Here is a 26,127-nt window from a genome sequence, read left to right on the forward strand (position 1 = left end):
CTGCTTCCATAGCCCTTGGCACTGTGGGCAGCCTGGGCCTGGAAGGCACCTCCTCTGGATTGGCGGTGATGCCTGGCAGCGTGGAAATGCCAGTTCACGTAAGCCACTCCCTTACACGCCCTAATGCCCTGACAACACCCCAGCCTCTGAATCAGCCCTGAAGGTCTATGACTCCGCAGAGAGAATGCGCGCTGCTGCTTCCAGCAGTGGCCTCAGAGTCAAGCGGAGAGGCTGGCAGGTGCTGCCGTCACCACCGCAGCACCTGTAACAGGCTGGGCGCGATTCCAGGAGCCCAGCCTTGGGGTTCCTTAAGGTGACTCGCCCTTTGCCCAGACTCCGGGTGGCTGGGTCGCCCGACTTGTGGACCCGGAAGGCAGAGGTTGGGGAGGCTTTGTGGCACCACACAGGTGCTAGCCCAGCCACTCAGTGACAGCCCGCTTCTGCCTGGGTGTGTAGCTGGGTGACTGTAGAAGCCCAGGGGCCCTGGAACTCAGCCCTAGGTGGAGGCACATCAGAGCCACCAGGGTCTGCCTAGACTTTGGTGGGGAGGCATTTCCTCTACCCTGGGTCCCAGGTCCAAGGACTGCAGAGGGTGAGGAGAGGAGAGTGGGCCTGGGACACGCCCCCCCATGTCAAACTCCACCCCTTCACTGCACACAGGAGGGCCGGGCCAGGGTGGAGATAGGAACTAAGAGTCTTTAGGGACCCCAAACAAAACAGAGGGACTAAGGGACTAAACAGAATTTAGGCAATGCCTCTTCCCCACTGCCCAGGGGAAGAAGGCGGGGGCCTGTCTCCCTGCCTCCGCTGCAGGCGGGGCTGCCGGGACCCCGCCAGGGTAGGGAGGGCCAGGCCGGGCCCAGGAAGGGGGCGGGGCGACCGCAGTGACGCGGCGGGCCGCTGGGAGGGACGGCAGGGGCGCCGGCGGGCGGATCGAGAGGAAGGTCGGGGCCATGGGCCGGCACTGCGCCTCGGGAGGGTCCGGCCACCGCTGGAACCCGAGGCCGGGGCTGAGGGCTCTCCCGGCTCCGACCCACAGGCCGGCTGGCCCTACCCGGGCTGGGTGAGGGGCGTCCGCCTCAAGCTAGAGGTGAGCCGGGACGTCTGCAGGCGGGCCAAGAGCGCGGCAGGGGACCGGGAGGCCGGAGAGCAGAGGGAAGTGGGGACAACTGGGCCTCTAGCTTGCTCGCAGGGTGCCAGTGGGGGATGGAGGGGTGCTTGCAGCGGAACCGCGGTGCCAGCCCGGGGTGCGGGTGGGCGGAGCAGGTCTCCAGAGCCAGGGCTCGTGGGATACCAAGTGGAGCCACTCTGACCTCAGCCTGAGGAGGGGTCAACGCCTGCGTGGACAGGGTGGCTGCCTAGGCGCGTGGAAAGCCGGCAAGGGCCGGGGGTCCAGGAAGGATGCTGGGAGGGGGAGGTCGAGGACCCGGCTGCCATCGATGGTTAGGAAGACAGATCTGGGGGGCGGAGGGGATTCCTGGTCCCGGAAGGTAGGTTCGGGTGCAGGGCGTGGGGGAACCTGGCAGAGATGCTGGGCGCACGGGGCCACTCCGCGCAGAGACACCCGGGGAACAAGATTCTAGGTGAACGTCCGAGAGTGGGGGACCTGGGACCCTGTTGACTCCGCCGCGAAGGGGATGCAGGGGGCGGGTCCCCGAGGGGCCGGTCGCGGAAGGCGGGCCCGGAAGGAGGGGCCCCGGGGCTCCGGGGATCGCGCCCCCGAGGGATGCTGTTTCCCAGGATTAAGACGCGGCCGCAGCGGGAGAGACGAGGTGGCCCTGCCGCCCGCCGGCCGGAGCCTGGCGCTCCGGGGGGCCCGCGTCAGCGCGCGGTTGCCTTGGCGACGGGCGGGCGGGGGGCGGGGGCTGCGCGAAAAAGAGGTCAGCGCTCAGCCTCGCTGCGGCTCCGGGCCCCGGCGGCGCGGGCGGTGGCGCTGGGCTCGCCTCTGCCTCCCCCGGCGGGCCGGGGCATGGGGTCCCGCGTCCCGAGCCCCTCGGCGGGCGCGCTGGGCTCGGGACCGCGCGCCGCCTCCCGGCACTGACGGCCGCGCCGTGCCCTGCGCCAGGAGCTGGAGTGGAGGCCGCGCGCGGCCCGCCGAGCGCCTTCAGGATGCTCATCAAGGAATACCACATTCTGCTGCCCATGAGCCTGGACGAGTACCAGGTGGCCCAGCTCTACATGATCCAGGTAAGGGCCGCAGGGAGAGGGCGCCCGGGCAAGGGGTGGATCCCTGCTGACCCCGCTAGCCCTGCCCCAGGGCTGGGACCCACTGGGAGCCCGGAGGAGGCAAGAGAGGCCCCCCTTCGGATGCAGTGATGGGGAAGGGCTGTGGGTAGAAGGGGAGGAGGGCCGAGTGGCGCTTCCCACCCGCTAAGTGCCCAGCCCTCCTCTGATCTCCTGTAATCCTCCTGAGGATCTGTAATCCCATCGGGGAAGGAAAAAGCGCCCAGGAGGTGGCAAGAATGAGGAGGGGGGGCCTCTGCGACAGAGGAGGGCGGGAGGGGGTCTGGAGAGGTGCAGGGTCCCAGCTACACCTGGAGGTCAGGGAGATGGGGTGAGGACCATGTGCCAAACCTGGGGCAGAGACAGGGCAGCAAGGATTGGAGGGCAAGGGGGCTCTGGGCTTGGGCAGTGAGAAGAGTGGGCGAGGGCAGGCCCTCATTGGTGGCCAGGTTGGTGCAGGGTCTCAGAGTCCGCTCCAGATCTGTCCCCAGCACAGCAGGACCAGAGTCTCATAAAGCAAGAGGGCCTGGACCCCACCTCGGGGTTGAGAAGGCCAACTGGGCCCCAGAGCGATAGAAGGCAGGATCTGGGGGCTCTCAAGCTATGAGGGGTGTGGCAGGAGCTGGGATTCGGAGGTGGCTAGGGCCTTCCAGAGAGGGAGGGGACAGGGGCAGGGCCTCTGAGAACTGGCGATCCCTTTTCCTCTCCTTGTCCGTTCTCTCTTGCCAGCCAGCCCAGCCTCCTTGCCACCGTTGAGCACATCCAGGATGTGCTCCCACCTCAGGGCTGCACTGGCTTCCCCTGCCCTGAGTGCTCCCTCCCACCTCACCTCCTTAAAGTCATGTTCAAGCCATGGTCACATTATGTTCTTAGCAAGGCCTTCCCTGACTATCTGATCAAAGCTGCAGTCCCCAACCCTGATCACCCATTCACCCCTAGGCTTCCTTCTCCCACAGCACTTAGCACCTTCTAACACACCATATAATTTGATTTTCCCTTTTGTATGTCTCCTTCCACTAGAATGTAAGTTCCACAAGGAGAGGGGTCTTTGTTCTATTCATCAATATATCTCCATTGATATAATCCCAAATACCGCTGGGAGTGGAGCAGACACTGAATGAATACTTGAATGACTGAGTTGAATGCTGGGTTGCAGAGCCCATGTGGACTGGGCAGCATCTGTGATTCCGATCCCAGGGAGCTTCGGTGGGGCAGGTCTGGTTTCAGGGAGTTGAAAAGGCTGGGCCCAGGGCCCCAGAGCTGTGCAGAGCACCCAGCTGAACTGGGGATCCCAGATGCTCGGCTGGGGCTGAGCTCCCTGTTCTGCTTTGCCCTGGGCCACAGAAAAAGAGCCGGGAAGAGTCTAGTGGTGAGGGCAGCGGCGTGGAGATCCTGGCCAACCGGCCCTACACAGATGGGCCCGGGGGCAGCGGGCAGTACACACATAAGGTGTACCACGTGGGCTCCCACATCCCAGGCTGGTTCCGGGCACTGCTGCCCAAGGCTGCCCTGCAGGTAGAAGAGGAATCCTGGAACGCCTACCCCTACACTCGAACCCGGTGAGCGGGTGAGGCGGGCATGGTCCGGGGCCAGAGGAGAGCAGCCCTGGTGAGTACAGCAGTGACCCTCACCCATGCCCTCTGCCCAGGTACACCTGCCCCTTCGTGGAGAAATTCTCCATTGAAATTGAGACCTATTACCTGCCTGATGGGGGGCAGCAGCCGAATGTCTTCAACCTGAGTGGGGCTGAGAGGAGACAGCGCATCCTGGGTGAGGCCTGGAGCTATGGGGGAACCCTGGCGCCCCTCTCAGGCTCCCGGCTGCCTCAGTGGGCAGCCTCTGAGAAGTCCCAGCCCTCTCCAGGCCTCCTGTCCTATCTGCAAAAGGACAGGAGCTGTCACCCAGTCCCAATAGGGTGCCAGGAGCAGGGGCTCGAAGGGACTGGCGCTGCTCAATACTTGCCGAACTCCCTCAGACACCATCGACATCGTGCGGGATGCAGTGGCCCCAGGCGAGTACAAAGCAGAAGAGGACCCCCGGCTGTACCGCTCAGTCAAGACAGGCCGAGGGCCACTGGCTGATGACTGGGCGCGGACGGCGGCGCAGACGGGGCCCCTTATGTGCGCCTATAAGCTGTGCAAGGTTGAGTTCCGCTATTGGGGCATGCAGGCCAAGATCGAGCAGTTCATCCACGATGTAGGTGAGCACCCAGCCTCAGGAGGCCCTGCTGACCCAGCATGCCCCAGACCCCGTGTTTAGGGCCAGGGAGGCTCCCATCCACTGGGGACACAGAAGCTGGAAGCCGTCCTTTCCATTTGAGATAGGAAGCACTGGGGCAGAGGTGGCCGCACAGCCCAGCCGGGCATCCACAGAGCAGGAAGCTGGTAATGTGATCTACAAGGTCCGTGCTGGCTCTCACATTCAGAAGTGCTGCTGCTTCCATTAAGATTCTAAGGTTCGCCATCATCCTGTGAGTTGGGCGAGACTTAGAGACTCTCAGGAAGGTGACCAGCTCCAACTGGCAGCATGCTAAGGAGTGCAGGCTGAGGCTGTGACTCCGATGTCTTTCTTTCTGGGTTCCCTCCCCGCCGCCAGTTTCTAGGATTCCAGCCTTTGGCCCTGGTGTCCAGGAGCCCCAGTCCCATACCTCCCCTCAACCTGTCCCCACCATGCCTACAGCTCAGCCCTGCCTCAGCACCCAGGTCATCTGCACACAGAGGGATGGTCCCTAGTGGGGGAGACCAGCAGCCTGGCTTCTGTCCCACTACTGACCCCCATGGAACCTCCAGCAAGCCACTGGTCATCTCTGCACTTTCCATTTCTCTTCGGTAAATGAGGAAGAGGTTGGGTCAGATCTGAAGAGCTGATACTCACAGTGATTGCGGCATTCAGACCCTTTGCTAATCGCTTTCTGTGCAAGCTCTCCCTTAACACCCACAACCCCAGCAGGTAATGACGGTGATTACTCCCATCTTACAGGTGAGGAAATTCAGCTTAGAGAATAATGTGGCCTCCTTGTCTTGCATTTGGAAAAATACCAAAAAGTACAAATAAGAAAATTAAAATCACCCACATATAGCCGCCACTACAAAGATTCTGAGCTATCTCCCTGCAGGGGTTTATAATTATCATTCAACCATCAGTCCTTTATTTCCTAGATATTTAGGAGTTTCTAACTTTATTCTTCTTCTTAAGATAAAAATATCCCAGAATGGGTATCGTCTTCCGCTACAACCTTCATTGAGTGCCAACACTTCCATTAACTGTTAACACCTTCATTAACCATCAACAATTTCATTAACTGTTAACACCTTCATTAACTGTTAATTCCTCAGAAGTCAACAGGAAGCCAGCCAAAAGCATGAACAAGCATCAGTCTCTGCTTCTGGAGTGATGGGGTGGGGACGGTGCTGAGAGTTAGGGTGTGCAGAGAGACAGAAAAGGCAGTGGGCAGGGAGGGAGTCAGGCAGGAAGAGAAATGCCCCACTTTCTACTCCCATTCCTGGATGGCACTGGCCCTGCCCTACTTTGTGGCTCTGGGTGGGTGGTGTGCCCAGGGGAGCCATTACCCAACCTCAAGGCTGGGCATGTGGCTGCAGTGGCAGGGAAGCAGGGGGAGGGGCACAGTTCTGATGCCTGGGCACCTGCAGGTCTGCGTCGGGTGATGCTGCGGGCCCACCGCCAGGCCTGGTGCTGGCAGGACGAGTGGACAGAGCTAAGCATGGCTGACATCCGGGCACTGGAAGAGGAGACTGCTCGAATGCTGGCCCAGCGCATGGCCAAGTGCAACACAGGCAATGAGGGGCCTGAGGCCCAGCCCCCAGGGAAACCAAGCACTGAAGCCCGGTCTGGGACCAGCAACACTGGCACCCCTGATGGGCCTGAGGCCCCGCCTGGCCCGGATGCCTCCCCCGATGCCAGCTTTGGGAAGCAGTGGTCCTCATCTTCCCGTTCCTCCTACTCATCCCAACATGGAGGTGAGGCTGGGGCACAGGGATGCGGGGAGCAACCGTCCCCATGCTTGGCTCCCGGGCTGAGGCTGAGGCAGAGCCGGCCCGGCAGGGGCTGTGTCTCCCCAGAGCTTGTCTGAGTGGCGCATGCAGAACATCGCCCGCGACTCCGAGAACAGCTCCGAGGAAGAGTTCTTTGATGCCCATGGTCAGCACCGAGGCCCTTTTTGGGAGTGGGGCTGTCCCCCAGCAGCTCCTCCCACCCCATGACACCGCCCCCTGTCCCCTCAGAAGGCTTCTCGGACAGCGAGGAGGTCTTCCCCAAGGAGATGACCAAGTGGAACTCCAATGACTTCATTGACGCCTTTGCCTCCCCAATGGAGGCAGAGGGGATGTCAGGTAAAGATCCCAATCCCGCCTAGGACACCGGCCCCAGCACCCACGTACAGCAGGCCACAAGTTTAATGGCATCTTAAGATGAAAGTCCACCTGAAGAGGTGCTCATTAAATACACAGATGAGGCCGGGCGCGGTGGCTCACACCTGTAATCCCAGCACTTTGGGAGACCGAGGTGGGTGGATCACAAGGTCAAGAGATCGAGACCATCCTAGTCAACATGGTGAAACCCCATCTCTACTAAAAATACAAAAAATTAGCTGGGCATAGTGGCGCGTGCCTGTAATCCCAGCTACTAAGGAGGCTGAGGCAGGAGAATTGCCTGAATCCAGGAGGCGGAGGTTGCGGTGAGCCGAGATCGCGCCATTGCACTCCAGCCTGGGTAACAAGAGCGAAACTCCGTCTCAAAAAAAAATACACAGATGAATAATGAATGATGGGTGGGTGAATGGATGGATGGATGGATGGATGGATGGATAAATGGATGTATGGATGGATGGATGGATGGGTGGATAAATGGATGGTTGGGTGGGTGGGGGATGGATGGATGGAGAAATGGGTGGGTGGGGGAATGGATGGATGGATGAATGGGTGGATGGATAGATGGATAAATGGATGTATGGATGGATGGGTGGATAAATGGATGGGTGGGTGGGAGGGTGGGGGAATGGATGGATGGAGAAATAGATGGGTAGGTGGGTGAGGGGATGGACGGATGGATGAATGGGTGGATGGATGGATGGATGGATAAATGGATGTATGGATGGATGAGTGGATAAATGGATGGGTGGATGGATGGATGGATAAATGGATGTATGGATGGATGAGTGGATAAATGGATGGGTGGATGGATGGATGGATAAATGGATGGGTGGGTGGTGGGGGGATGGATGGATAGAGAAATGGATGGATGGGTGGGTGGGGGGATGGATGGTTGTATGGGTAGATGGATGGATGGATAAATGGATAGATCGATGGGTGGATAAATGGATGGATGGATGGTTTGGTCGGGGGATGGATAAATGGATGGATGGGTGGTTCTGTGGGTGGATGTATGTATGGGTGAGTGGAAAGATGGATGATTAGAATGTAGTCAAGATTCACACATAGCACAAAGCCTGAAGGAATTAACTTGGACTCCCTGAAACCTTCACGGGAGAGGTGATGTTTCTGCTGGCTTTGGAAGGCTTGCGCTGTCCAGCAGAACTTCTAGATCCATGTTGCCCAAGGCAATAGCCACCAGCCACACTGGCTCTCAGGCACTGAAAATGGGGCTAGTGTGACTGAGGAACTGAAGTTTTTATGCATTAGATTTTAATTCATTTGAATTTAAATAGCCACTTTAATGGCTAATGACTACCGCATTGGCCAGGGCAGGGTTGAGCAGTCTGCCAGGCAAACAGGCGTTGTGTGGAGAGGTGGCCCTGACTGCAGTAGGACCGTCGGAGCAAAGGCTGGGACATGCAGACTGACCTGGGAGGGTTAGTGGGAGCAGTTTAGAGGAAGGCAGGGTTGAGGCCTCAGGCAGACACCGGAACTGGGGTGCCTGGGGTGCCAGATGGGGGGATCCCCATGGTCCTCTCCATCTTTCTCATGGCTTTCCTTGCACTACAGAGCCTGGAGCCGAGGCAGCTAAAGGCATTGAGGATGGGGCCCAAGCACCCAGGGACTCAGAGGCGAGTACGGTCGGCCACCCTATGTCAAAGCTCCCCCTGTTCACTGGCCTGGCAACTGCTGTGACACCCATGGCACCCCACTGTGCCCTCCAGGGCCCAGATGGAGCTGGGGATCTGGGGGCTGAGGCATGCGCAGTCCACGCCCTCTTCCTCATCCTGCACAGCGGCAACATCCTGGACTCAGGCCCTGGAGACACCAACTCCAAGCAGGCAGATGTGCAGACACTCAGCTCAGCCTTCGAGGCCGTCACCCGAATCCACTTCCCTGAGGCCTTGGGCCACGTGGCTCTGCGACTGGTGCCCTGTCCACCCATCTGCGCCGCCGCCTATGCCCTTGTCTCCAAGTACTAGCCACAGGTGGAAGGGTGGGGAACTCCTAGGATCACGGACGCCTTGGGGCAGGGGGTGGGGGAAGGGGTCAGGAAGCCAGACACCTGGGCGGGTCACTTGCATGGCTGGACCTGTTCTGGGGAATGCCTCCATTTCAATATCCTCTTGGGACTGATACTCCCCACAAAGGACCCACAGAGCCAGAGCTTGCCAGCAGGCCCAGGGGACTTGGGCGGCAGGAATGGGTCTGGAAGCCCCCTACCCACCACCACATTCCCCCCTCCTGCAGCCTGAGCCCCTACAGCCACGATGGTGACAGTCTGTCCCGCTCCCAAGATCACATTCCGCTGGCCGCCCTGCCACTGCTGGCCACCTCGTCCTCCCGCTACCAGGGCGCCGTGGCCACCGTCATTGCCCGCACCAACCAGGCCTACTCAGCCTTCCTGCGCTCACCTGAGGGCACTGGCTTCTGTGGGCAGGTCAGTGGTTAGGGACATTCCATCTTCTGCCCTCCACTGCAGCCCGCCCTGTGGCCTGCCCTGGGTGAGGATAAGCCTCTTCTGATGGTGCGCCTGCTCCCACCCAGGTGGTGCTGATTGGAGACGGTGTTGGTGGCATCCTGGGCTTCGATGCCCTCTGCCACAGTGCCAACATGGGCACCGGGAGTCGGGGCAGCAGCCGCCGTGGGAGCATGGTCAGTATAGCCAAACCCAGCCTCCTGAGGAGCGGGGAGTCCCTCTCCGTCTCTAGGTCTTTGTCCCCTGGAATGGCAACCCCTTTGCCAGAAGGCAGGTCCTCTGCTACCCCGCCAGTTCATGTTGTCTCTGGAACTCTGCTCTGCCCAATCCTTAAGCCTCCTTGCTTTTAAGTAAGTAGAATTCGAATGGTCCCAGACCTGAGGATGTTTCTGTCCCCTGTTCCATCTAGAACAATGAGCTGCTCTCTCCGGAGGTCGGCCCAGTGCGGGACCCCCTGGCAGATGGCATGGAAAGACTGGGTCGGGCCAGCCCAGAACCCTCAGCCCTGTCTGCCCAGCGCATCACCAGCGACATGGCCAATCCTGAGCCTGAGGGCTCTCAGAACAGGTGACGTCCCTGCCCCATCACTCCTGCCCTGGGCACACGCTGGACTACAGAGGCAGCAGCACTGAGCACCCCTCCTCCCCCACAGCCTTCAGGCAGCCTCGGCAACCACCTCCTCCGGGGAGCCCCGGCAGGCAAGCACGGCCTTCTGCCCACCTGCTGCCACTTCCGAGGCGCCTGACGGCCCCAGCAGCACTGCCCGCCTCGACTTCAAGGTCTCTGGCTTCTTCCTCTTCGGCTCCCCACTGGGCCTGGTGCTCGCTCTGCGCAAAACTGTGATGCCCGCCCTGGAGGGTGAGCCCCAGGGGCTGCGGGGGCGCCTCTAGTCTCTGTCTGCCCCTTCCTTCCCCACCTCCCCTGGCCTTCCCACTCATCCGAAGCACAGGCAACTTCCCCACTGTACTAAGTCAAAGGCCTGGCTAGAGAAGGGGAGCCTGAGGCCCAAAAAGAAGGGACTTGCCAAGGGTGAGTCTCCCGAAGCCACTGGGAGGAGCTTCACACCCAAGCAATGTTCTGCACGAGAAGGGGTCCACAGGAAATACTTCCTCCTGGACCATGACAGCAAATCGAAGCCTCTGCCCTCTTCTCAGCAATTTTTTTTTTTTTTTTTTTTGAGACAGAATCTCACTCTGTCACCAGTCTAGAGTGCCAGTGGCCCAATCTTGGTTCACTGCAACCTCCAACCTCCAGGGTTCAAGCGATTATCCTGCCTCAGCATCCCAAGTAGCTGGCACCTGCCACCATGGCCAGCTAATTTATGTAGTTTTTTTTTTTTAGTAGAGATAGGGTTTCACCATGTTGGCTAGGCTGGTCTCAAACTCCTGACCTCAAGTGATTAGCCTGCCTCTGCCTCCCACAGTGCTGGGATTCCAGGCATGAGGCACCACACCCTGCCCCTGTCTCACTTTAAGCAGGGCCCTACTGACTTCCCGGGGAGTACAGTTTGGGAAGTGCTGGCTCAGGGTCACACCGGACATCAGGGTGCTGCTCCCACACCCCTACCTCCCAGAGTGCCCAGCTGAAACCCCCACCCCACAATCTTTATCTTCTGGGTACCCAGTGGCCCAGATGCGCCCAGCCTGTGAGCAGATCTACAACCTCTTTCACGCGGCTGACCCCTGCGCCTCACGCCTCGAGCCCCTGCTGGCCCCACAGTTCCAGGCCATCGCCCCACTGACTGTGCCACGCTACCAGAAGTTCCCCCTGGGAGATGGCTCATCCCTGCTGCTGGGTATAACCCCAAACAAGATAAAGGGGAGAAGGAGGAGAGTACCCACAGGGAGGGAGGAGGTAGCAGAAGGCATGAGGCGGCTCCCACAATATGGGAAACCTTTCAGGCCACCACTCCCAGGACCAGGAGACCCTTCTCCTGTGGGGGTCTGGATCTCCAGGATCCTCTCACCATCTGGGCCCAGAAGTCGGGTGGGGGAGGTTAGCCAAGCTAGGGTGGCCCCTGGCAGCATGATGCTGGTGCGCTGCTGTGTGAGCAGCCAGTGTGTGTGTCCTGCTGCATCTGTGGGGGTGCACTGCAGGCATGTATTAGGGGGCATGCCCAGGTGTGCATGGGCCAAGCGGGCCTGTGTTGGGCACAGGTGTGTACTGTTTGGGGCAGTGGCAACAGGCATTCTGGCAGGAATGCAGCTGGCCACTGGTCTAGCTGAGGGGAGAGAATGCCACAGTGCAGCCACAGCCAGGTCCTGGCATGAGGGGCCACAGGGAAGATGGCGAAGGTGCGGGGAGCCCCGGGTGTGAAGACAGGAGAGCCACCCAGCCAGCCCTGCTAAGCTTGCCTTCCCTCTCCCAGCCGACACTCTGCAGACGCACTCCGGCCTCTTTCTGGAGGAGCTGGAGATGTTGGTGCCCTCAACACCCACCTCTACTAGTGGTGCCTTCTGGAAGGGCAGTGAGTTAGGCACTGAGCCCCCAGCCCAGCCAGCCGCCCCCAGCACCACCAGTGAGGTGGTTAAGAGTAAGTTAAGACAGCCTGGGCAGTCCAGCCTGGGGGTGGGGGAGGCCCGGATAGCACCTCCCAAGCCCAGCTGAGAAACCCTTTCACCCAGCACCCAGCCTGGACTTGGCAAAGAGCAGGCTGGGTGAAAGGCAGGGAGGAGCACCCAGCCCCCAGGCAGATGGGTACGGGGCAGCAGGCCATCCTGACTCGCTGCCCATGGCCTCGCAGTCCTGGAGCGCTGGTGGGGGACCAAGCGCATTGACTACTCGCTGTACTGCCCCGAGGCACTCACCGCCTTCCCCACCGTCACCCTGCCCCACCTCTTCCACGCCAGCTACTGGGAGTCCGCCGACGTTGTGGCGTTCATCCTACGCCAGGTGGGCCTGGGAATATGGAATGGGAGACGGGAATGGGAGGAGGATGCACTACTATGGGCCTGGGGAGAGGTAGTCCTCCCTCCCCTCAACGAGGCCTTACCTGCTGGCCCTCACAGGTGATTGAGAAGGAGCGGCCACAGGTGGCGGAATGCGAGGAGCCCTCCATCTACAGCCCTGCCTTCCCCAGGGAGAAATGGCAGCGAAAACGCACGCAGGTCAAGATCCGGGTAAGTGCCCTGCCCCTCGCCCCCTCTCCCACGAGGCCCTGCCTCTTCCCCGTACCACTCCGCCCCCTCAGGGCCAAGCCCCCTCAGGGCCAAGCCGACCCAACTCTCTCCCAGTCCTGCCCCGCCCCTGGGGTCCTGGCCCACCTCATTGCCCCAGCCCCTGGGAACCGCTGGTCTCCCCTCCCCCTCCCCGCCCTCTGCACACATTGGGGTCTGGGGTCTGGATCTGCGCTGGCCCTCACCTGGCCTCATCCTCTGCATCCCATCCTGTGACGGCCCTGCCCCTGGAGCCGCAGCCCACGCACAGGATCTCAGGCCCGGGTCCACGAAAATGTGCCTCCCCTTTCCCTCCCTCCCCGCCCCCATCCCCGTTCGCCCTTTTCCCTCAGTACCCTGTGGCCTCAGGCCCCAACCCCGGTGTGTGGGCGCGAGGATCTGACCCCGATGTGTGCGCGTGGATCCTCACCCGCTCCTTCCCCAAGCATCCCCATCCTATCCTGGCCGCTGACTCACACCCTCTCCTCCTAACAGAACGTCACTTCCAACCACCGGGCTAGTGACACTGTGGTGTGCGAGGGCCGCCCCCAGGTGCTGAGCGGGCGCTTCATGTACGGGCCCCTGGACGTGGTCACGCTCACAGGAGAGAAGGTCAGGACCCAGAGGCCCTGGCCCCCTGGTCCCACGGCCCCACCTCCTGTCCTTGGAACAGCTCCAGGTCCCTGGTCGTTGAGCTCCTAGACCCACCCATCCCTGACAGCCTTGCCTCTGCCCTCCTCCACATGGGGCCCCCATAGACCTCCCGCCCCTTCCCCCTTCCAGGTGGATGTCTACATCATGACGCAGCCACTGTCGGGCAAGTGGATCCACTTTGGCACCGAGGTCACCAACAGCTCGGGCCGCCTCACCTTCCCAGTTCCCCCAGAGCGCACGCTGGGCATCGGTGTCTACCCGGTGCGCATGGTGGTCAGGTGAGCGCGGCTGGCCGGGCCTCTGCGGGGGGGCTCCGCCAGGCCTTGCCCCGCGCCACTCACGCCCCGCCCCGTGGGCCGCAGGGGCGACCACACCTACGCTGAATGCTGCCTGACTGTGGTGGCCCGCGGCACGGAGGCCGTGGTCTTCAGTATCGACGGCTCCTTCACCGCCAGCGTCTCCATCATGGGCAGCGACCCCAAGGTGCGCGCTGGCGCCGTGGATGTGGTCAGGTAGGACCCGCCACCGCCACCACCACCCAGCTCACCGGGGTGACCGGCCCCCAACCCCGGCCGGCGGAGCTGACCGCTGCCCCACCCCGCAGGCACTGGCAGGACGCGGGCTACCTGATCGTGTACGTCACAGGCCGGCCAGATATGCAGAAGCACCGAGTGGTGGCCTGGCTGTCGCAGCACAACTTCCCCCATGGAGTCGTCTCCTTCTGCGACGGCCTCACACACGACCCGCTGCGCCAGAAGGCAATGTTTCTGCAGAGCCTGGTGCAGGAGGTGCGGCGGCTGGGGAGGCTGTGGGTCCTGACCCCGCCCCCGCCTCTCCTCCCCACCCACCACCAGCGGAGGCCCATCTGGTCCCACCCCATCGGCCCAGGCCCTGCCTGACTGCAGCGGCCCCTATGGTCCTGCCCGCCTAGTTTGAGGGGCCCCCTGTACTTAAGAGCAACCAGGGAGATGCAGCTGGTCCCGCCCCTGTTCCCCTGGTACTGGTCCCCACCGTCAGAACAATACTGTACGGGGAAGCCCAACAGACCCCGCCCCCAGTTGCATAGCTCCGCCCCTGGGACAGCTGATTGGCATCTCCCGCCACAGGTAGAACTGAACATCGTGGCCGGTTATGGGTCTCCCAAAGATGTGGCTGTATATGCGGCGCTGGGCCTGTCCCCCAGCCAGACCTACATCGTGGGCCGCGCGGTGCGAAAGCTACAAGCGCAGTGCCAGGTGAGGGCCAAGTGAAGGCCTGGAACAGGACCTCAGGGAGCAGGAGCCTGAGACCCTACTCTGGGACAGCTGTGAAAAGGCCTGACCGGCCTCTGGGGAACCTGGGATCCTCCTAGGACAAGGGCCATGAGCAGCTTGAGCTACTGGCTGCCAAGCAGGCCAGAGGGGATAACCCATGCTGCAGTGTGCTGAAAACCCTGAGCGCTGCCTCCACGCCACCATGGCTTTGGGCAAGGGTCTGACCTTTCTGAGCCTCAGTTTCCCATCTGTAAATGGAAATGATCATGGCACTGCCCATGTCAGCTTAAAAAGATCACATCATTTACTACACATCAACAGCCACAGAGCTGGGCACAAGGCAAGTGCTGACTAAACACTGTTTGCTGGCATTTTTCCTCTAAGACCCATTTTCCAGAAGAGGAGAATGAGGCCCAGAGAAGGGCAGAGGTGGGAGCACAGCTGAGGTGCCCTGGCTCCCAGCCTGGGGTCCTATGTATTGAGAAGGCTTCGCCTTAGGCTGTGCCAAGCTTGCCACCAGTCCCCCAGCCTGCCTTAGGTGCCTCTGGAGGACCTGGGAGGGCAGTGTGTGGGCTCCTGGCCAGCACCCCCTCATCCCTGCCCACCTGTGCCCACAGTTCCTGTCAGATGGCTACGTGGCACACCTGGGCCAGCTGGAAGCAGGCTCACATTCGCATGCCTCCTCCGGACCCCCGAGGGCTGCCTTGGCCAAGAGCAGCTATGGCGTGGCCGCCCCTGTGGACTTCCTGCGCAAACAGAGCCAGCTGCTTCGCTCCAGGGGCCCCAGCCAGGTGGAGCGCGAGGGCCCAGGAACACCGCCCACCACCCTGGCAAGGGGCAAAGCACGGAGCATCAGCCTGAAGCTGGACAGTGAGGAGTGAGGCCCACACCACACCAGGGCCTGGATTATTTATTGACACACCTGAGGGGCCCAAGGGGCTGTGTGTGGGAGGCTGGGGGCCCAGACTTTTGGCCCCACTGCTGGCCCCCCAGCCCCATACCCTGCATTTCTGTGTGCCCCTTGGTGTTACTTCCCTTTCACATGAGGGGACCCAGTGCCCGGGGGAGGGAGGAGGGCGTGGGCATAGGCACAGAGGCTTTTCCAGTGTGTATAAATCCATGAAAATAAACGCCACCTGCATCCCACCCACTCGCCCTGTGCCTGGCACCACAGGGCAGCCAGCCCAGTTTCCAGTTCAACAGGGGACACCAATGTGCACGGAGAGGCCAACACGCGCCAGGGCCATCCAGGTCACAGGCAGGGTCAGGATGGGGGCCTGGTCTTCAAAAGGTGTCACAAATCATGCGCCCAGGGCCATCCAGGTCACGGGCAGTTCAGGATGGGGGCCTGGCCCTCAAAAGGTCTCACCCTCTCCTCTTCCTGGACAGTCTGCCACCCCAGCCCGACCCTGCTTACCTTGGCCCCAGTATGGCTTCTCATGGAAACCCTGTCCCCAGACACCGAGGCCTGGAGACCATGGGATCCAAGGCTGGAAGGGGAGGGCAGCACCAGGAGACCACCTCCCTCAGGCGCCCAGCTCCCTGGCCTGTACCCACTTCATCTTCCCCTTAAGGCTGGAGGCTCCCAGGGCACCCCAGCCCTGGCCAGCGAGAGACACTTCCCCCTACCTTGGTGAAAGAGCCAATCGTCATAATTTCTCTAACAGGGACACTGAAGCCCCAGAGCTGGCAGGTGGGGGGCTAGGATTTGAACCCTGATTCTCTGCCTCCCAACGGCCACCCAAGTACCAGAAAATGCCAGGTGATGACCCGGCTCTCCCAGTGGACCAGCACGGCAGACTCAGACAGAGATAAATAAAGGTTTTTATATACACAGAAGCATGACGGAGTAGGGGCAGGAGGGCTGGCGGCAGCAGCTGTGGCTTGGCAGGTAAGGCAGGGCCAAGCGCTCCTGTCAATGGGAGAAGATGCCCCGGAAGCGGGCCTTGTCCTCTTTGTCCTTCTGCCGGACCCGAGCCTCCAGGGCCCGCAGCTCTCGGCTCACAACGGGCGCCAGGGCCGGGTCCAGCTCCAGCACTTTGGCAAAGTCAGCCTGGGCCTCCCGGGCGTTCCACACGGCCGCGTGGGCCTTGCCCCGCTTGAAGTAGGCCTTGACGTTGTCTGCAGGGGATGCCAGTGGGCAACGGCATGCAAGGGCATGAGGGGGGATCCTGGCCAGCTACCTAGCCTCACGTCTCCTGGCACCATGGGCCCACAGGGAAGAAAACCCTCCCTGACCTGAGGATGCCACCCCGCGCCACCCCCAATACATCATTCATGCTTCATCGGCAAGATGGGGCCCATAGCCCCGCCGAGGAGGCGCATTTAGTCAGGCCCCCAGGGGAGCTCAGAATGAGGGGTGTGAAAGCCCAGGTCTTGCGCCCCAGCAGTGACAGGAGAAAGGCCGCTCTGAGCACTCGCGGCCCCGCAGCCTGGCGCTCACCGTCATACTTGTTGAGGATGGAGGAACAGTGGTCCAGCACCTCGTAGTACTCCTTGGCCACCAGCTTGCATTGGCAGTAGTTGAGCAGCAGCGGCGTGATCTGCTGGTCCAGCTGGATCCAGTCAGAGGACCCAGGCTGCTCCTGAGGGCATGGGAGCAGAGAAGCTGTAGACCCGGGCCCCCTGGCTCCGCACCCCTCCGTCCTCCCCCTCAGCCTGCAGGCGGCACCTTCATCTGCAGGTTCTTGAGGCAGGCAATGGCATCGTAGTACTTGGCGGCAGCCTCCTTCACGTGCCCCTCGCGGTACAACCGGTTGCCCTCCTGGTGGATAAGCGGCACTGCCTTTGCCTTCTCTTCATCCGTCATGGCCCATGGGTCCTGCTGGTATGTGCCAGGGCTCTCCACCTGCAGGGCATGGGGCATATTACAGCAGGACTCCAGAATACCACAGCTGCTTCAGCGGCGGACCTGACTAGCATCTGGGCTGGCTGGGCACCCCATCATCACACAGCAGCAGCACAGCCGCCTGTTACTCAAATAGCATTCAGGCCTGGTGCAGTGGCTCACGCCTGTAATCCCATCACTTTGGGAAGCCGAGGCGGGTTGATCACCTGAGGTTGGGAGTTCAAGACCAGCCTGACCAACATGGAGAAAACCCGTCTCTACTAAAAATATAAAATTAGCCAGGTGTGGTGGTGCATGCCTGTAATCCCAGCTATTCAGGAGGCTGAGGCAGAAGAATCGCTTGAACCCAGGAGGCAGAGGTTGCAGTAAGCTGAGATTGCGTCATTGCACTCCAGCCTGGGGCAACAAGAGCGAAACTCTACCTTAAAAAAAAAAAAAAGCATTCAACAAACATCGATGTCACATCTCCTGTGTGCCCGGCACTGTGCCAAGTGCTAAGAATAGAACAGTAAACGAGACAGTGAAAAACCCTGCCTTCGCAGAAATCATGCTCCATGGGCAGATTCCCTAAACGGACAAGGAAATATACGAATTCCCAGGAACTTCAAGACGTGGCAGAAGCTGGGAAGAAAATAAGCCTCTAAAAGACAGAGAATCAGGAGGTCGGATAGGCAGGGCCAGCTTCCTGGAGGAGGTGATATTTGAGACGTGAAGGAGGAGGAAAGGAGACTAGGGGGCTGCCAAGGGTCCCATACAGGCTTTCCTGTCCCTGTCTGCTCCCCCAGCAGTCCACCCACGGATCCCACCACCCCTGGGCAGACAGGCCAGCACCCTGAGGCTGGGCAGTGGGGGCCTGGTGAGGTCAGGCTCGGTGCCCCTCACCTTCAGCATCTCCATGTGGAAGATGAGGGGCTGGGGGTTCTGCTGCAGGGCATCCAGGTCGGCGTGGCCCAGGGAGCTGTGCTCTTGCATCTGCGCAACGCCGCAGCAGTGCCGCTGGCCCTCCAGGGGGTCCTTGCCTGCCGCGATGTTTCGGAGACTCTTGGCCACCAGCGGGTACAAGACCACATGCTGCAGGAGGGCAAGGGCACCAGGGGCTCTGTCATTGTGGGCTGGATGGTCACCAGGTCCACAAGGCCCAGCCCCCTTCCCCACCACCACCTGAGAACAAACACCAAGGCCCAGAGAGGGACAAATGGGCCCCCACTCTGTTTACGCGCAGGAGGCTTTCCCTTAGGACACTCCTCCAGCCGCTCAGCCCTCTCTTGGTGAAGCCCCAGCTTCTGCCATATTCTCTGGCCACCAGAGCACCGACCCCCAACCCCACCCCCAACACAGACACACACCTCCCCTCAACCCGTCTCCCTGGTCCTTACAGGCCTGGTGGAATTCTCACCTCCTCTCCCTCCTGAGGATAAGGCCCATAAGCTGGACTATGCAAAGCACTGGGGCCCCTACATTCTGTTCCCAGAAGAAGCTCCTCCTCCTGCCCCACCCACACTCCACTGAGGGCCTACCTTAGAGCTGGGCCCAGGGCAGCCATTTCAAAACCCTCAGGGAGACGGGCATAGGGTACCTAGCCTCTAATCTCCTGCTTGGCAAAGCTGCTAGGCTGGTAGGAACCAGATTACTGCCACCCAGGGCTCCCCCACTCTTCCCACTGCCCTGCAGTCTGGACACGGGCTGACTGCTGGGCTGCCATTCGGCAGGCATTTCCCGAGTCTTGGCTCTGGGCTGGCCCATGCTGGGCATCCCAAAGCTAGAAGTAAACAGGCCAGATCCCTGCCCTGCAATAGCCTAGGACAAGACAGAAGAGCAGATCCTGGCCATGCAGGGCATGAGGGCTGGAGGACCCAAAGGCGGGAGTTAACCACTGGCAGTCTGGGAGGGCTTCCTAGAAGTGGTGACCCAGGAATCAGCTTCGAAGGAAGAGGGAAGATCTTGGCTAAGAAGGGGAATGGAAAGAAAAAGCAGGGAGGTTGAGTAAGAGGAGGAGATGGCAGGGGCCAGTCCCCAAAAAGCTATGTGAGCAGCTATAGCTTATACAGTTTAAGTCCTCACTTAACGTCCTAAGTAGGTCTTGGAAACTGTGGCTGTAGGTGAAACAGTACATAACGGGACCAGTTTTTCTTCTCATCAATGCTTTAACAAAATTATGCTGAGAGACGGCGGTGGCTGAGAACCTGAGGTATGTTTTCTCTCTCACAGTTTCCAAGAACGTTCCAGCAACATAAAGTGAGGACTCACTGTGCTCTGTCCTGACAGTGACCAGGAGCCACAGAGGTTTGAAACAAAGGGATGTAGGAGTCATTTGCATTTGAGAACGAGTCCCCTGACCGCAGTCTGGCTAATAGGGGAAGGCGGAATGGAGACCAGGATGCCATCAGCAGGCTGCTGTGGTAGTCTGGAAAGAGTGGGTGAGCCGGGCGCGGTGGCTCCCGCCTGTCACCCCAGCACTTTGGGAGGCTGAGGAGGGCAGATCACCTGAGGTCAGATGTTCGAGAACAGCCTGGCCAACATGGCGAGACCCTCTCTCTACTAAAAATACAAAAATTAGCCAAGCGTCATGGCGGATGCCTGTAATCCCAGCTACTCGGGAGGCTGAGGCAGGAGAACTGGTTGAACCCAGGAGGGGGAGGTTGCAGTGAGCCAAGATCACACCACTACACTCCAGCCTAGGTGACAAAGTGACACTCCATCTCAAAAACAAAAAGAAAGAGTGGGTGGCAGTCTAGCGGAGGGTGGAGGGAGGAGGAGCCCTGGGGACAGGGAATGGGGCGTGGCTGGACAGCCACCACAGACAGGTGCAGGATGGACACCTTGACGTCACAGAGGAACTGGGCAATCTCCCCCTCACGCATGGTGCACACGATGGTCTCCCACACGGGCAGCTTGAACTTCTTGCCAATGATGAGCTCCATGGGCTTGCCTCGCGCCCGGCTGTCATCCAGAACGGTGCCCTCGTCGTCACTGTGCAGCGTCCGGTAGTGGAACGTGGCCTGCGGGCCACATGCGAGGTCAGGCAAGGGCACAAACCCCCACCCTGACCCCCAAAGACAAGTCCAGTGTCCCTGGCCTGCTGATGGCACAAGGGACAGGGCTTCCCCAGGGACACCACCTGACCTTACACCTGGCTTTATCCCCCCATGCCGGTGACAAAACAAAGTCACAAGGAGGGGAGTAAGAGGCCCAAATCACACAGCCTCTGTGTGGCTGGGTGGGAACAAGAATCCAAGAGGTCTGACTCCAGTCGTTCCTCAACAAATATTTACTGAGCACCTACTATGTGCCCAAGCTCTGTACTAGACACCAGAACGTGGCAGCTGGCAAAACACAAAAAAAGTCCCTGCCCCCCTGGAGCTTCTAGAGGGAGGAGATGGGTGTCAAACAAAACAATGTGTTGCTGCAGGTGAAGCCACGTGCTTGGGAAACAGCAAGGGCAAGGGGGTGGGGACTAGATTAAACAGAGTGGGGGTGGGACAGTAAGGAAGAAACCAAGCCAAGTGGACCCTGGGGTAGGAACTTTCTAGGCCAAAAGAACAGCAGGTGCCCAAAGCCTTGCAATGTGATATGGAAGTGCTGGGAAGGTAAGAGGGCCTTCCCGGTAAATAATACAGAAGGAAAGGAGGGAAGTGCTGGGTAGAGGAGGGCGTGGCCCCTGGCTAGGGCTCCACCCCCACGGACCTAGGTGAGGACAGGCCTTTCCCGCCCAAATGTTACATTTCCCAACACCCCCCTGGCCTGCCATGCCCCCATCCTGTGCCTATAGAAACCTGAGACCTAGTCAGGCACAGTGGCTCATGCCTGTAATCCCAGCACTCTGGGAGGCTGAGGTGGGCAGATAACAAGGTCAGGAGATCAAGACCATCCTGGCCAACATGGTGAAACCCCATCTCTACTAAAAATCCAAAATAGGCCGGGCGCGGTGGCTCACGCTTGTAATCCCAGCACTTTGGGAGGCCGAGGCGGGTGGATCATGAGGTCAAGAGATCGAGACCATCCTGGTCAACATGGTGAAACCCCGTCTCCACTAAAAATACAAAAATTAGCTGGGCATGGTGGTGCATGCCTGTAGTCCCAGCTACTTGGGAGGCTGAGGCAGGAGAATTGCTTGAACCCAGGAGACGGAGATTGTAGTGAGCTGAGTTCCAGCCACTGCACTCCAGCCTGGGCCACAGAGTGAGAATCCGTCTCAAAAAACAAACAAAAAACCTGAGACCCTAGTGGGCAGACACACAGTCAGCCAGATGTCAAAGAAGCACATCAGCAGAAGACATGAGCAGCTGGTCCCTGAGAGGACGTCAGGAAAGCACGCCTGTAGAAGAACACACTGACAGGCACCAGCACGCTGGCAGGCCATCGACCGGCAGGATGAGGCAGAGTTTGGCTAGGGCAGTCAGAGGAGAGCTGGGGCCACCACAACCCCAAGGGAAGACCATCACCCTTCTGGCTCTCCCATCAGCTGAGAGCTACTTCCACTCAGTAATAACTTTGCAGTCAGCCGGGCGTGGCTCATACCTATAATCCCGGCACTTTGGGAGACCAAGGCAGGCGGATCACTTGAGGTGAGGAGTTAGAAACCAGCCTTGGCCAAGATGGTGAAAGCCCGTCTCTACTAAAAACATGAAAAAATTAGCCAGGCATGGTGGCAGGCACCTGTAATCCCAGCTACTTGGGTGACTGAGGCAGGAGAATCACTTGAACCGGGGAGGCGGAGGTTGCAGTGAGCCGAGATCGCACCATTGCACTCCAGCCTGGGCAACAAGAGTGAAACTCTGTCTCGGAAAAAAAGAAAACAATCTTGCACTCATTCTCCAAGCCCATGTGTGGTCTGATTCTCCGGTATATCAATGCAAGAAACCCCAGGCTACAAAAAGCCCTCTGTCCTGTGATAAGGAAGGGGGTCTAATTGAGCTGGTGAGCACAAGACAAACTAAGAGAGCTCCCCGGGACACACGGAGCTGTAAACGTTCACCCCGAGGCACTGCTATGGGGTTGGAGCTCCATAGCCTGCCCTTCTGTATGCTTTTTGAGAGGTTTGAGCAGCGGGGCACCCAAGAAGCAAGCCACACCCCCATCACACACCCTGTGAGGGGGACAAGGGAACTCTTCCTGTTTCAAACCCATGGTGCGTTTCAAGAGCAGCAAGGACGGTGTGGTGGAGCAGAGTGAAGGAGGAGGCGGGGTCAGCAGCGGGGCTCACCCAGATCAGCAGGGGTGGACCTCACAGGGCCTATAGGTGATGGTGAGGCCTCTGTGTTCTACTCTGAGACGGAAGCCACTGAGTGGCTCCAAGCAGAAAAGGAACCGAATCTAACAGGTGTTCTGCTGCTGGGATGAGAACAAACCATAGAGGGACAAGAGAGGCAGAAGGAGGGTCAGAGGTCGCTGCACTAACCCAGGCCGGAAGTGAGGACAGCCTGGACCCAAGCAGTAATGGCAGAAGTGGTGAGAAGTCAGATTCCAGCTGGAGATTGAGGATGTGATGTAGGACATTAGAGACTGGGAGGACCATGGGGACACTCAGGTTTTTGGCCTGAACAGTGAGAAGGCTGCAGGTCCCCCTAACTGACATGGAGAAGGCACTGGTGGAGCAGGTTAAGTGTGAGTTGCCAACCAGGCTTCCAGATGGAGATGGTGAGTCGGGAGCTGTATGTCAAGTTTAAGAGACAGGTAATGACTGGACATCTGCATCTCAGAGTAATCCAGGCAGGGAGAGATTTTAGAGAGGGCACTGCGGGTGGGTGCAGAGAGAAGAGGTTTGAAGACTGAACCCTCGACAGGATATGGTTAAGGAGCCCACGCTCTTAACTGCCACACCATGCTGCATCCCTCAACTCAGTTTCGACATCAGGAAAATGGAATCCACAACAGTACCTATCTCACACTGTGAGAAAGAAATAGACTTGTGAAGCAAGTAGCACCGTGCTCACACAGTGAGCAGTCAGTCCGTGCTGGCACCTGGTTATTTAACACCACCTGCTCCTGATCTTGGGGTGCCATTTGTTCACATCTCTCCTTCTGGTGTCTGTTCCATCCAGGATCTCCTTTGCCAGGCCCTTCTTCCAACACCACCAATCCCCCAGTCCTTGGGGGCATGAACCCACACCGCACATCCTGTCTCTTCTTAGAGATGTCTTTTCATACAGTGGCTCACTCCAGCCATGCAGCTCCCTCTGCTCTCAGAGCACTTCCACTGCACTGGGCTAGGATGCTTAGCTGCCCCATTCAGCACAGCGCTGGCCCAGGGGCATGTGCATGTCCTGCCTGACTGCTCTGCTGGGCACAGGGGCTGCCCCGGGAAGGTCCCTTCTCTGCAGACAAATGGCAACTGGGAAAGGCACTCTGGGAGGGGTCAACTGCAGGAGAAGCAGGGAAGCCTAGAGTTGCAGGTTGTCGGGGGAAGGGACCAGAGGGCCTGGATCTGCGGGCCTGGCTGTAAAAAGGAGGAAAGTGGGAGGCTGTTTACTTCCCAGCCCTTATCTGTCCCAAACAAGCCACTAACACGGTAGGAAGACTGCCAAAGGGTCCCTGTCTGGGAGACCTGACCTCTGGACCCGTTCTCTGGCTATGCATGTCCCAGGGCCTCGGTTTTGGAAGGCCCTTCCATCTACAAAGGATCATAAGCCTTGAAACCCAGATGCCCCAGGACCACTCCTCTCCCCGGCTTTCCTCTGTCATGGGGTCTGCCCAAGCACTGAGATCAACCCCCAACCCCAAGCCGCTTGTGATGGCTGACGGCCTCCCCTACTAATGCTGCTGCAACGCCGGGCCACGGGGCGGGGCAGACAGGCCCGAATTCACCCCCTACTTAAATTCAGACCAATCAGCGTCGAGCTCCGCATGTGAGCGGTAGGGTCACGGAGGGTGTCCTCTGGGCATGCGCAACCTCTCGCCTAAGGCCTCCTCCCGCCTCGCATGCGCACCACGCTGCAGAGGGGGAGGGGGAGGGGTAGACACGAACCTTGGTCCCATCCTGAAAGTCAGGGAGGTCTCCTCGGCCTTCCTGTATCACACGTTTTTGGATCCCGTCCTCCCGGAGTCTTGCGATGATATCCGCCATCCTCCTTCCCCGCTGCTCCCTTTCGGCAACTTCCGGACTCGCTCGGTGGCTTCCGGACTTGCTTCGGCAACTCCTAGAGCCTCGGCAGCATCCGGGCTAGCGCCATTTTGGTTGAGGGCAGAAGCCAAAAAGGACTGAGCGTGAAACCGGATGGTGATTGGTTCTCTGCGCTGCGGCTGAGCGCGCGCGTCCGCCTAGGGACTGGGCCTGGGAATGTCTCGGGGCGGGACCCGAGCCAGTCAAGGAGGCGGGGCCGGGGTCCGCTGGCCGGGCGGGAGGGGTATGTCCCTAGCAATTGTGTCTGAATTGATTGGGACTGCGGCCGTGTGGCACTTCGTTTGAAATTGTGGATGTAATATAACAGCGTTGCAGAGTTAGGAAAACTTAAAAAACAGCTCCACTCGTAAGCCACACCCTCAAAGCTTTGTGATTTTTGTGTATTTTCTTCAGGCTTTTTTTTTTTTTTTTGAGACGGAGTCACTCTGTTGCCCAGGCTGGAGTGCAGTGGCGTGATTTTGGCTCATTGCAACCTCCGCCCGGTGGGTTCAAGCAATTCTCCTGCCTCAGCCTCCCTAATAGCTGAGATTACAGGTGTGCACCATCACGCCCAGCTGATTTTTGTATTTTTAGTAGAGACGGGGTTTGGCCTTGTTGGCCAGGCTGGTGTCAAACTCTTAACCTCAGGAGATCCACCCATCTCGGCCTCCCAAAGTGTTGGGATTACAGGCGTGAGCCACCATGCCTGGCTGATATGAAACCTTCTAAATAAAATACTAGGCGAATTGAATTCACTAATGTCATGTAAAAATGCATCAGCATGGGCCAGGTGCAGTGGCTCATGCCTCTAACCCCAGCACTTTGGGAGGCCAAGGTGGGTAGATCTCCTTGAGCTCACACGTTCAAGACCAGCCAGGACAACATGGAGAAATGTCATCTTTACCAAAAATACAAAAAATTAGGTGGTGTGGTGTTGCATGCCTGTGGTCCCAGCTACTCCGGAGGCTGAGGGAGGATCCCTCGAGCCTGGGAGATGGAGGTTGTAGTGAGCCGAGATTCTGTCATTACACTCCAGCCTGGGTGCTGAAGTGAGACCCCATTTCAAAAGAAAAAAAAATCAATATTCGAAGTGAAATATCAGCCACATACAGAAAAATACTGTATTATTCCTCTTATGCAAGGTACCTAGAGTAGTCAGATTCATAAAGACAGAAAGCAGAATGGTGGTTGCCAAGGGCTGGGGGAGGGGGAAATGGAGAGTTGTTCTTTGATGAGTATAGAGTTTCCGTTTTGAAAGACGAAACTGTTCTGAAAATTGGTTGCATAACAGTGTGCTTATACTTAACGCCACTGAGTATACACTTCAAAATGGTTAAGATGGTAAATTTTATGTGTATTTTACCACAATTAAGAATGGTTTTTTTCCCAAAAAAATGCATGAAGATCAAGTAGAGTTTATTCCAAGAATGTCAGAATGGTTCAACATTATAAACATCTATTATTGTAATTCACCACGTCGGTGAACTAAAGGAGAAAATGAATATGGTTATCTCAAAATATGCAGAAAAAGCATTTTATGAACTTCTATGATTACGATTAAAAACAAGAGTTAGGAACAAAGAGGAATTTTCTCAGGTTGATGAAAGCTATATACAGTTAAGTACGGTGGAATCAGTATCCACATTTTCTTCAAGATCAGGAACAAGACAAGGATGCCCTCTATCAATGGTTCAGCAAGTGTTAGAAGCCCTGCCTAGAATCCCAGCACTTTGGGAGGCTGAGGCAGGAGGATCACTTGAGCCCAGGAGTAACAACTTAGCCAGGATAGCCAGACCTTGTCTTTACAAAAAAAAAAAAAAAAAAAAAAGCAAGAAAATTAGCTGGGCATGGTGGCATATGCCTGTAGTCCCAGCTACTAAAGAGGCTGAGGCAGGAGGATCCCTTGAGCCCAGCAGATCGAGGCTGCAGTGAGCAATGATCTCACCATTGCATTCCAGCCTGGGCAACAGAGCAAGACCCTATATCCAAAATGTAAAAGAAATTTAATTAAAAAAAAAAAAAAAG

The 26,127-nt window shown here is 58.6% G+C and overlaps 2 protein-coding genes across 8 annotated transcripts; one reads left to right on the forward strand and one right to left on the reverse strand.

Annotated features, from left to right (window-relative positions):
• The first annotated feature begins 886 nt into the window (after positions 1–886).
• On the forward strand, positions 887–15,301 carry PITPNM1 (phosphatidylinositol transfer protein membrane associated 1). 6 transcript variants are annotated; one of them, XM_032282644.1, is made up of 24 exons: positions 887–1,090; positions 2,066–2,187; positions 3,568–3,782; positions 3,872–3,993; positions 4,199–4,423; positions 5,874–6,200; positions 6,274–6,381; positions 6,465–6,572; positions 8,184–8,245; positions 8,339–8,589; positions 8,865–9,054; positions 9,162–9,269; positions 9,503–9,660; positions 9,746–9,951; positions 10,718–10,888; positions 11,462–11,626; positions 11,837–11,985; positions 12,102–12,212; positions 12,744–12,860; positions 13,032–13,180; positions 13,265–13,414; positions 13,507–13,690; positions 14,009–14,137; positions 14,773–15,301. In XM_032282644.1, the coding sequence occupies exons 2-24, from the start codon at positions 2,110–2,112 to the stop codon at positions 15,034–15,036; spliced, it is 3,747 nt and encodes a 1,248-aa protein (XP_032138535.1). In that variant the 5' UTR covers positions 887–1,090; positions 2,066–2,109; the 3' UTR covers positions 15,037–15,301. The 6 variants fall into 6 exon arrangements, with proteins under 6 accessions (XP_032138535.1, XP_032138536.1, XP_032138537.1 ...); XM_032282645.1 differs by having other exon boundaries at positions 6,468–6,572; XM_032282646.1 differs by having other exon boundaries at positions 6,286–6,381.
• A 661-nt stretch (positions 15,302–15,962) lies between these two features.
• Positions 15,963–24,208, reverse strand: AIP (aryl hydrocarbon receptor interacting protein). 2 transcript variants are annotated; one of them, XM_032282650.1, is made up of 6 exons: positions 23,968–24,207; positions 19,823–20,002; positions 17,886–18,074; positions 16,827–17,003; positions 16,599–16,740; positions 15,963–16,276 (listed from the first exon to the last, which is right to left on the reverse strand). In XM_032282650.1, exons 1-6 carry the CDS (start codon positions 24,064–24,066, stop codon positions 16,071–16,073), a joined length of 993 nt encoding a protein of 330 aa, XP_032138541.1. In that variant the 5' UTR covers positions 24,067–24,207; the 3' UTR covers positions 15,963–16,070. The 2 variants fall into 2 exon arrangements, with proteins under 2 accessions (XP_032138541.1, XP_032138542.1); XM_032282651.1 differs by having other exon boundaries at positions 16,204–16,276; positions 16,607–16,740; positions 23,968–24,208.
• Between the last annotated feature and the right edge of the window lie 1,919 nt (positions 24,209–26,127).

The sequence above is a fragment of the Sapajus apella genome, unplaced genomic scaffold (genome assembly GCF_009761245.1).
Source record: "Sapajus apella isolate SASKATOON/1434 unplaced genomic scaffold, GSC_monkey_1.0 scaffold14, whole genome shotgun sequence".
Taxonomy (NCBI): domain Eukaryota; kingdom Metazoa; phylum Chordata; class Mammalia; order Primates; family Cebidae; genus Sapajus; species Sapajus apella.